At 42.4% G+C, this 12,084-nt stretch overlaps 1 protein-coding gene across 1 annotated transcript in view; it reads right to left on the bottom strand.

Moving 5' to 3' along the window:
- Window positions 1-12,084, bottom strand: part of man2a1 (mannosidase, alpha, class 2A, member 1) — a 134,968-nt gene that overhangs the window by 22,923 nt on the left and 99,961 nt on the right. Inside the window, exon 18 of the mRNA XM_084325487.1 lies at window positions 5,488-5,621. Coding sequence (XP_084181613.1) covers window positions 5,488-5,621 — 134 coding nt within the window. The remainder of the gene's footprint in view (window positions 1-5,487; window positions 5,622-12,084) is intronic.

Genomic DNA, 12,084 nt, shown 5'->3' with positions numbered 1-12,084 from the left:
AGAGTTGAAAGGACATAACAGGAGGGATAGACAATAAGACAGACCCCAATCCTATGCGTTTGCGAAGAAAGAGAGAAAGAAAAAGATGCGATAGAGGTGTAACCCTGGTAATATTAACTAACCCTGGTAATATTAACCCAGTAGTTATCCTGTTAATATAAACCAAGTTGTTGTCTTATATAAATCTATGTTATTATTTTGTATTGTATTATAATTTACCTATGGGTAATATGTTCTACATAATACCTGTTATTTCATGTATGGGTAATATGTAGAACTCCTGTCTGTGAACTGTGGCTTGGCCAATCAGGAGAAAGGTCAGGGTTGATGGGACTGGGTTAACCAGGTGTGGTGATTGAGCTCTCGAGAGCAAGAGAGAGAGTGAGGGTGAGAGAAGCAGGTGGAAGAGTGTGCAAATGTTTGACAGACCATTGCTAAGTTATTCAGTTGTATAGTGGTATCAAGTGTTCTGGCCTACGCAGGGCTCCAGACTAACTTTTTTCACCACCGTCCCGGAAGCGTGTATGCCTTCTACGACGGAACTGCGTTTCCGCGTTCGAGTTTTGCGCTCTGATTGGCCAGGTCATGTGACATGTGCGCCAATCGTGGGACAGCAAGTTCTGCGCCTATTTCCGGGTCTAACAGCCTGCAAACTACCTGGCGTTCTATCGCCATGCTCTAAGACAAACTCTAACCTTAACCAACTTCGAAAGAGTGCCTAAGCTTAACCGTCGGAATCAGGGCAGGCGTTCTATCACCATGCTCTAAGACATAGGTGTCAAACTCATGGCCCGCGGGCCAAATGTGGCCCGCCACGTCATTTGATGTGGCCCCCCAATTTTTGTTTTTGTTTTTTTTAAACATTAATCTTGGGTTAAAAAATAGCGGCGTTAAAATAATTGTGGGTTAAAGCGTTAATAAAGCTTTAACTTTGACAGCCTTAGTTATTACACATTCTTTTTTTTTTTATCCACTTTTTCTCCCATTTTCTATATTTTCTCCCATCCCAATTTCGTATCATCCAATTCAACCCTCCCCTGTCACGAACGCTGTTTCTTGCCTCCCACAAGCCGGCTGCAATGTGGACTAAGTCATACATAGCACAAGTCCCCTCCGGTACTTGAGGTAACAGCAGTCGCATCTTTTCACCTGCGCAGCTCGATCTTTGTGTCGAGGAGTAACGCGTGGGAGGCTCACGCTGCCCCTGACACTTCCTGATTCTACTGCGCAGGCGCACCAACCGACCTGTAGGAGTCGCTGTCCACAACGCCCGATCCCCACCCATCAGTTTCCCACCCCCTAATACGGCCAATGTGTATTAGTATGAACGACCAGCTAAACTGAAAGCAATGTGGAGCGCTGGGCTCGAACAGGCGAGCCCAGCGTCTCCGCATTCGTGGCGAGCGCCTTGCCCACTACGCCACATAGCCGCCAGTTATTACACATTCTTACACATACATGTATGTTGAACATCTGAGGTATTGATGAAGTAACAAAGGAAAAAAGCCAAAAGCACTTACTCCTCAGACATTCTTTGACAATTTTACAGCCCAAAATACAAAAAAGATCCAGGCGGAATAGGTAACAAAGGGTTGAAGAAATATTGTCTGAACTGTCAGATGCAAACTGGCTGTGTGACATAACCGAGCATCTCACTCAATTGAATAAGAAGCTGTAGGGACGCAAACAAGTCCCACCCAAAACTTGACCAATATAGTTGTGAACTGAGACAACCATTATTTTGTTATTTTTGAGTACAGTTACAGTTGTGTGTTCATGCAGACACATAATAGCAATTTCATTACGAATTGAAAATGGGGGAAGTCGAAAGTCTTTCTCTGGTCTGCATCCCCTTAACAATTGTGTCTATTGAGCTGTACTGTACTGTACCCATTCTGCAATCTGTTAATTAAAGTTAATTAAACTATCTTCCATTAGTTGGATGTATGGCCTCTGCAAGGTTGTGTGCAGCCATTTGTTTTTGTAACATCTACATCTGTCCCACGTGTTCTTTGCAGCTCACAGTTGTTAGTTCTGCCCCTCTTGACTGTGACAAAAAGGTTTTGAACAAACTTATTGTCATAGCTTGTATTTGATGATATTCTTCTTTGTTATTTACTTGAATGGTTTGATCATTGATTGATGGAGTAATATGGGGTTCTGATAAACTAAAATTATTTGTTAAAATAACATAAGCTAACATATATTTTTACATCTATGCAAATGCATATGCAATATGTATAACTTGAATAAGTAATAAATACAGAAACAACATGTTTAACAATATGTAAATGAGTAGCTACATTTATTTTACATTACATTAACATTTATACAGTCTTTGGCCCTTTGAGGGCAACCATAATGCTGATGTGGCCCTCTGTGAAAATGAGTTTGACACCCCTGCTCTAGGACAAACTCTAACCTTAACCAACTTCGAACGAGCGCCTAAGCTTAACCAGTGTAGAAACTTGCAGTCCCACGATTGGGCGTACATGTCACATGACCAGAAATGACCTGGCCAATCAGAGACGCGGAAACGCAGTTCTGTTGTAGAAGGCATTCAGGCGTCCCGGAACCGTCCCGAAATACAATTGTATATACAACAGGAACTTTTATTAAACATTCTATATGTTCGTGGGTTGGCCTGTACCGCAGGAACTTTTATTAAACATTCTATATGTTCGTGGGTTGGCCAGTACCGCAGGAACTTTTATTAAACATTCTATATGTTTGTGGGTTGGCCAGTACCGCAGGAACTTTTATTAAACATTCTATATGTTCGTGGGTTGGCCAGTACCGCAGGAACTTTTATTAAACATTCTATATGTGCGTGGGTTGGCCAGTACCGCAGGAACTTTTATTAAACATTCTATATGTTCGTGGGTTGGCCAGTACCGCAGGAACTTTTATTAAACATTCTATATGTTCGTGGGTTGGCCAGTACTGCAGGAACTTTTATTAAACATTCTATATGTTCGTGGGTTGGCCAGTACCGCGGGAACTTTTATTAAACATTCTATATGTTCGTGGGTTGCCCAGTACCGCAGGAACTTTTATTAAACATTCTATATGTTCGTGGGTTGGCCAGTACCGCAGGAACTTTTATTAAACATTCTATATGTTTGTGGGTTGGCCAGTACCGCAGGAACTTTTATTAAACATTATATATGTTTGCGGGTCTTGTGCAGTGGTCTCGTGAGTCGTGGCACTGTCAACAAAGCGAGCACTCAGAAGACGTGCACCGTTTGTCAGTGCAGTGATATGCGCACTGACAGTCGGCGAAGTTGACATTTTCCAAATAAATCCTCTCTATCCCCACTGCGTCCCGGTGAGGATTTGTGTTCGTCCCAAATAATTATTTGATAGTCCCCGGGACGGTGTTAGTCTCGAGCCCTGTGGCCTAGGACACATGCTGAACATTATATGTGACGTCAGAGTATTTGTGCATGTTAGATAGGCATTCCCAATCAATTGCTCCACATCGGACTGGGTGTTGAGGCTAGCTGGCTAAGCTAGGTAAACAGTAGCAGGCCCCGGGTAGCTAACCCGGAAACCCACTACAGTAGAGAGAACCAGATAGTGGTCTGTGCTACCAGGGCCTGTACAGACTTCGAGAACCAGATAGCGCTCTGTGCTACCAGGGCCTGTACAGACTTCCTCTGGCAGCGTGGGTGGTGCACCAGGACTTCACATTGAGTGCGACTCAATCTCCACTTTCTCCGTTCCCCCCCACCTGAACGCGTGAACACTTAAGGTAACTAACTTGCGTTCAGCGTTTCTCTGATTGGCCACGACGCCCACGTGACCGCCCGCTAGCACGCCCCCTTATCGCCGCCTGCCGCTCTGTGTTACGCGTTGCAGCGCGCGGCAGAGCGGCACTCGCGGAAATAGGCTGCTGCTCGCGGAAATGTAATGTTATGTTCGAATCGCGCGAATACACAACATATTTATCAAAACAACTACCAGATTCACTCATAACGTTATTTCGCCTGACAACACAGCCCAGCTGTCAGAAACTGTACATTGTAACGTTATATAACGCAACGTTATATAATGTTATTTCGCGTTTTTATTCATAACGTTATTTCGCGTGACAACACAGCACAGCTGTCAGAAACTACGCCATTGAGGGGGTTTGAATCACTGTACATCAGTGGAGGCTGCTGACCAAATTTTTAGGTGAAGCACAAATTATTATATTATATTATATATTAAATTATAATTTTTAAACATCCCCAACGCTGCAACACCCCCATTCCTCCCAGGTGTCAGGCTCCTCATTCGCTTCAATTCATTTTGGGGACCATGTTTAAATATCGGAGATGAACGTTATTTCGATTGATATGAATAGCTAGTTACGTTTATATAGAGAGATGATAAATTAATTAAACGTAAAAAAAAATAAAATAAAAAATTGAAGTGATTCGAACTTGTCACCAACTGACCATAGGCTCCACAGCAAGCTGACGAACGAGTTGAGCTAACCGTCGATGTTAAAACTGAGTGACGAATGTATAATTTACACTTGTGCCAATTGCCTACTTATTATTAAGCTAGGTATTGTGCGAGCGTTGCTTGATTAACCTACGTGGTTATTATGTAAGGGGGATTACGAATGCATAATGCCGCGGCAACCTATTAATATTACCTATGCGACACATTAAAGATGGCGGCTTTGTGTTTTTCTGGAGAGCGTTCTGAACGAGCGTATTCGCGTGAAGGAGAGCGCCTCTGCCGCGGGGGCGTGATAGCGTGCGGTCACGTGGGCGTCGTGGCCAATCAGAGAAACGCTGAACGCAAGTTAGTTACCTTAAGTGTTCACGCCACCTGAACACCGACTCCGGACCGTGAGTACTTTGGCTCGTTAGAGCTGAAGATTAAATGGGATTGTGAGTTTCCCATCAATCAGGCCTGCAACGTTTTTTTTTGTTTGTTTGTTTTTGTTTATTAGATGCCGGCTTAGGTATATAATATATTGTATTATTGTACATGGTATTTAATTTGTGATTAGCTGTATCATTAATGCTATTTTGGATATATGGTTTTCATTTACATTTAGGACAAGAGTGCTTGGATTTTGAATCGAGTTTGAACCTGAGTACAGAGTAATAGCTCTGTTATTTTGTTTTCCTTTTTTGATATTGAGCACATGGTGCCTTTGAGACAATACTTTACTTATTAACTAACATTTTCTTTACTCTGTAATGTGTATATATATACACACAGTGTATGTAATATATAACACTATATGTTCAATACAGATTATTTTTATATTTAAAGTTAAGTGTCTGGCTTGATCATTTCTATTTTAAATGTATTGATGTTATATCCCAAACAGATATTCGTATTATATTCGTATATTCGTATTATTAGATTAGTAAGAGCTAGGTATTGTATTTCATAAAGAACCTAGGGCCCTGCCCTCTAATTCAAGCGGGGTAAAAGGGGCTACAGAAGAAAGAAGGCAAGCTTCAGACTATCGTCTACCTGGAAGCCGTTGAGGTCGGTGTAGAACCTGTCTCTGCTGCTGATGTCCGAGCTGATCCTCATGGCCAGCTCCTTGTTGAACTCTCCTCTGATGTCCACGAGGTTAGTGAGCTCCACAGACATACCTTCTAAACCTGACAGAGGGAGAGGGAGAAAGAGGGGGGAGAGGAGAAAGAGAGGGAAGAGAGAAAGAAAGAACTGTTCTCATTTCCATCCCGTCTGTATATAAACAACTAAAGTCGTTAATTTTGTATTTATATATATATTGTGGCAGATATCATCCCCCGTCCCATGGCTACGTGAAGGATAGGAGATACTACTGCCACGAGGAGAGGAGAAGCAATTAGGCAGCTGATTAGGACTGATAGAATACACCTGTGCACCACGAGATCACCCACATCCCACACACACACCAGACACACAACATAAAACACTAGGACAGAGTATGGTTGAGTGGAGGTGAGGTAGGAGCGGAGTACAGAGAGAGAGATTGTGATACGGAGTTGTGTGAGGTGAGAGGTAGTTGAGAGGAGAGGTGAAGGTGAGAAGGTGTTCGTTGTGTACTGGACCCTAGACTGGCTGAGAAACCCCCTTGTGTACTGACCCTGGAACGGAAAACAAACTCTCTGAGTATTGAACAATCCCTTTTTTTGTACGAGAGCCTGATATGTGTTTTGTTATACGATTACCCTATTGCCTATTGGACTTGTTCTGTTAATCAATGAATATCATTTATTTATTGAAATTGTGCTCGTGTGGACATTGAAAGTTTGTTTTGGTCCGTGTCGAGCCTGAACACCACCAGGCTCATCACAATATATATATTTTTTGTATATGTTTGCTGGAAACCATAACCGTGTTTTCGGGAAGACGTTTTGGCCATGGTTTGTAATCATCATGTTTGATATCACATCATACCTACATTAATTAATCCCCTGAGAGGGAAATAATAACAAAAAAAACACGTTCTCTAAAGCTGCCCCAGATTTCAGCAGGAAACGTGCTGAATACAACGTCCATCTGATATCATTATACTGCCTTTTACAAGCACAGCTCCTCTAACCTTACAGCATTCATCCTCATGCAGAGCCTGGGGGACAGAGTGTCCATTTCACTGGAGAGAGAACTTCTCCCTGGCACTCCACAACCCAGTTTGAGTTTTATTTCGGGGGATTTTCATATACAGATTTTCGTATACTCAGTTGCAAGGTATGACATCATCCATTTTTTTTTTTAATAAATGTTTTTCTTTTCTTTTCTTTTCATACATAAAACAGAACATAACAGTACAATAATAATAATAACAATGACAACAGCGACGACAACAATAATAACAGTAACATGAATCATAATGACCTTGACAAGAGACAGACAAACAAGAAAAAGTAAAATAATAAAAATAAAAATAAATGTGGCTCAGGCACTAGCAACCATGTTTGTGTATCCTTGAGGTGGCTCTTGAGGATTCGGATCCCTGCCAGTGTTAGGACAGATGTACTAAAATAGACTAAGTGTGCGACGTATGTGTACTATATGTGTGTTTTACCTATGTGCTTGTGCGTTTTATGTGTGTGTGTTTAGTAAGTCTTGTGCATTTTATGTGTGCATGCTTCATATGTGTGAGTGCATATGTGTTCTGTGTGTGTGTACGTGCGTGCGTGTGTTGTGTGTGTGTGTATGTGGGCATGAACACGTTTGCACCTTTACAATTGTCATGATACCCTCAACAACGATACCAGCATTAACAAAACAACACAAGGCAGCATTGGTCCACAAGGAGGCTATGGGTAATGGGGAAACCCACCAAGTACAGTGGCAGACAGTAAAGGCCCGATATGAGACAGATATGGGTCCCATATTTCATAGAAAGTGTCCAGTTTAGAGTGCAGCATGCACGTGATGTATTCACAGGGAATGCATTCCATTATAATATTGTGCCATGACCTCTTTGATGGGACCTCGTCCTTGATCCAGAACAGAATGTTTTTCCTAGCAGCAAATGTCAACTAATTGAACAGTCCCCTATGTTTGAAATTGGCAATATGAATATCTGGGAGGCCTAGTAAGAGGCAGAGGGGATCCAGTTCGATGGGGGTCTGGAATATATCAGATAGTTCCTCTACGATGTCGAACCAATAGCTCTGGAGCTTTACACAGGACCAAAAGCAGTGGACGTGGTTTCCAATCTCTATCTTGCAGTGGGGATGCATTGGGATCCATTTTACTCTTAAGGGCAGGGGTAATATGAATGCGGTGTAAGATTCTAACTTGGTATAGACTTGGTGCGGTTGCAAACAGAGATTTTTTTTTGCGTAGGTCCATGCATCCTGCCAATCCTCGTCCGTGATCTTTATGTCCAAGTCTTTTTCCCAGGACTGTTTAGTGACAAGGGAAGATAAAGATGAATTAAGGTTTAGAGTACTATAGAAGATAGATATTTGTTTTTTAGGAATCTGCAAGGAGAGGGCTTTCTCCACCTGCGAGGTGGAACTGTTAATTAACAGTGAGGTGTCCTTGGTGATAAACTGCCTAAATTGTAAGTATTTAAAAAAATCCGTTTTCAATAGGTCATACCGCTGCTGCAGCTGTAGAAAGGACATTAGAGTCTGGCATCAAACAAGTGGCCAAGATCAGTTATGCCCTGCTTATGCCAGGTCTTGAAGCCGCCGCCAATTTGGTCTGGCTTAAAGTCAGGATTGCCTACGATCGGGGTAAGAGGAGAGGTCAGCTTAGCTCGGCCCTCCACCTTACAGACAGTCTTCCAGGCCTTGACGGAGCATAGTGTGATGGGGTTAGAGCATATTTTCCTAACAGACTTAAAGTCTTTGATAAATAGTAGGTTCCACAGGGGGGACTTAGATTGCGAGGATTCAATGTCTAGCCAGATTGATAGTGGGTCTGATCTGAACCAGCCGACAAGTACCCTAAGGTGTGCTGCTTGATTTGATTTTATTTTATTTTATTGATGGATTAAAAACACACAACAAGGATCCAAAGGATAACATGAGAAAGAGTAAAACCCTTATTTCCGTCATGGTCCCAGGGCTGTTAGGCCACAACAAAAAAAAACACGACAATAACACAACACTCATACATTTAAAACATTATAAGACTAACCTATCGCTAAAATTGTATACCCCACAATAACTAAAAACTGACAATAACACAAAGCTCAAACATTTAAAACATTAAAAGACTAACCTATTGCTAAAATTGTATACCCCACAATAACTAAAAACTGATTGGAAACCCATTCAAACTATAGGGGGCTATTCTTCTATTCTGTCCATGAGCCACTTCCTGACGCTTCTCTTGAAGCTGTGGAGGCTCAAGCTCTGCTTGATGGGGAGAGGCAGCTTGTTCCAATCCTGGGCTCCAGAGAAAGTAAGGGAGCATTGGCCCAGTTTCGATCGGAAAGAAGCAGGCTTCAGGTTTGCTATGCTTGCTCTAGTTCTGTGGTTGTGGGATTCGTTGACCGGGGTGAAGTAGTTTTGGAGGTATCTAGGGGACCTTTGGTTTATAATATTGTGCACTATGTTCAGTCTGAGCTGGGTAACTCTGGCCTCTATAGGAAGCCAGTTTAGCTCCTGGAAGTGACTCCTCCCTATGTGGGTGCGAGGGCCAAGACCCATTACCACCCTTACTAGCTTATTTTGGGAAACCTGACAGGCCCTCGAACCACGATACGCTACCATAGTCAAAGTGGCAGAGTACTAGGCTATTTGCTAATAGCCTGAGGCTATCTCTGCCAAGGAGGTTGGCTTTCCTAGCTAGGTACCTGGTGCGGGCGTTGACTTTGCCCAGTACTTGGGAGGCCATAGCCTCCCCATCTAGGCTCCCGTCTATCATACAGCCTAGATACTTCGCTAGTTGGTAATGTCTAATATTAGGTAGGTCTAGACCCCCATCTTCACCATCCATCTGTAATTTGGCCATTTTCAGACGCGGTTTCTTCCCATTCCAAATGAATGAGCTTAGCCAGCCTTCTAGCACCTTGATAACCTTGTTTGTCAGCAGCACCGGAATCATTTGGAGAGGGTATAATAGTCTGGGGAGTACGTTCATTTTGACGAGGGCTATCCTACCCAGCCAGGAGATTGGTAAAGGGGCCCATCTAACTAAGTCTGCCCTTATGGTGTCTAAGAGGGGGGGAAAGTTGGCCTTAACACATTCCCCGCCATGGGTTATATCCATCAATATACCCAGTCTGCCACCACTGTAAGCCTATGGAGATGTTTACCTTCTTTGCAGGGCTATAACTTTTTAAATTGTATTGCTAAATTGACATTACTATGGCCCATTCAACATCGATTATCTATCGTTCAGGATGTAGGAACGTTATACTTTTTCATTCATACATTCATACAAAAATACCTTCTAGAATATAAGTATGTTTTTATCGTTTTCTGCAGTAATTCCTAGAACGTGAGTTATAGGCCTAAACGCATATTATATAGATTATCGATTGCCGTTTATTCCCTAGACACGCTATATTAAAAAATGCAACTGTATATGATCGTATACGTTATGCGTCATCATGCGCGGAGGAAAGGGGGGGGGGATCGTTTATAATTCCCCGATCATCAGTAACGGCTTCATGTAGTATGGGTGATATATTGATCAGAAAGGGTGTTTTCGTTTTGGAAACTCGCCGACAATGGTGCCATGTAATTTGCGCGAGCCGGATACGGAGCCGTTCTGCCCAATGGCCATGCGCAGTAGAGACCGACGCCAAATTCTCCCCTGGCTGGACCTCGACTCCGTCTATTAGTCCAAACATCAGAACTATTTCTGGGAGTCACTTGCATTATCGCGCTATAATTAATATAATTTGCTGTCCTCCTCAGATTGCTTATTCATGTGTAACACGCAAAGTTATTTCCAGTGTTTACAGCAGAGCTGTCCCAAGTAGCTGCGGCTACAAACGTGTTGTCAAGTTATTGTTATAAGGAGCCCAGTCCAAAACTACAACAGTCTGCATACCCTTAACAATTGTGTGTATTGAGCCGTATTGTATTGTACCCATTCTGCAATCTGTTAAATAAAGTTTTCATCCATTTCTACTAGCGTTAATGTTAATAGCCTCGATGCTAACTATATACATGGAGAATGCCATTCACATTAGCATGTAGCTACATGTAACAACACCGGAGATCTTTTTGTGAGACTAAACTATCTGCTCTTGGTGGTAAATTGTGTTGATGTTGGTTTTGTTTCATCAACAAATGAGAGGCAGAACACACAGTGGATGTATCCGCTTTTGTTTATTGCATTTTTATTGCACTTTGTATAATAATAATTATTAAATAATAAATAAATGCTACGTTGCTAAATGGCTAACACGAGGTATTTAACACATTGACGGCTACGGGTATTAGACGGCCCCACTCTATAAGGCCAGCATATCATAATATGGTTTCATTGTGCGTGAGGCTGTTTGTAGAGCTAAATCTATACTTTATATTATTGCTATCTGTCCATTCTCATTGTCAATTGACACTATAAACCATCCCTTCAAAATGGCTTAAAGAAATACATTTTTCATCAATATGTTACCATTTTATAGCGTCTTGAATATAAGCGTTATATGGGATTGGTCTGGTATATTTCCTGCAAAACGAGATACAGGCTGCTAAGCTAATAATAATAATATCGAATGGCGTTTCGGCCCTACAGAAGCTAGAGCTAAAAATATAAATGCATATGATCGATATAATGTTCCACCATGAATGCATGAAAGGGGGGGGGGCGGGGACGTCATTTCTGATTATTGATATAACGGCGTTAGCCTCAGTAGCCACATTCGCTGATCGCCTGGTTGGGTATGATAACAAGGCCTGATCAGCGTGTAATTTACGTGAAAAAGATCTTACCTGTGGCCGGTTGGACTGCAAAAAGGATTTCCCAGTTATCAATCGCCATCTGGTAGATCCATATGTCCATTGGCTGATGCTATTTATTCCTTTACTGCACACTGAATTCAGCTCCCAAAATGTATTCCATGCTACATGCTACACGATTCATCCTAACAGGAAAGTCCATTCGAGATCCAAAAGAATAAAACACTGTTCTGCCACAGGGAACACTGCATTATCGAGACAGCGCCCCTACGAGGATCTGGCCGGTAATGCACTTTTCCGAATTCCAAGAGTAGGGTAAATCTGCAGTGCCGCTCGGTGACATTGAGTAGGTTATTAAAATGGAATAAAAGCCAAAACAACCTTGCCGGCCCTCAACCGTTGGATCCGAAACACGGACATGTCCGTGGTTGGCCGGGAATGTGTTAAATATGGTGACTTTGTTGTTTTTAAGCAGGAAGTGTAGTGAGCGTTCAACCTTTTCTGATTGGTTGAAAATGGCCTTCATGTTTGAACTACATCGCCACCTACTGCTTTGGGATTGTACTACATGTATATAATAGACGAGACAAAACGACGTCTAACTTAACTCTTAGTTGCCTGCCAATACGCAGCGTTCTGAAAAGCGAAATGAAACTAAATGAAATGGCCCTAGTGTAACCGCAGCCTCAGAGAGGGCACTGCTACCAGTAATGGAGTGGCCTGCTGTTTCTTTGAAGTCACACAATGCTTTATGAAT

This window comes from Notolepis coatsorum (assembly GCF_963971535.1).
Source record: "Notolepis coatsorum genome assembly, chromosome: 11".
Taxonomy (NCBI): domain Eukaryota; kingdom Metazoa; phylum Chordata; class Actinopteri; order Aulopiformes; family Paralepididae; genus Notolepis; species Notolepis coatsorum.
The sequence above is the reverse complement of the archived record's forward strand: the minus strand, read 5'-3'. Positions and strand labels throughout refer to the sequence as shown.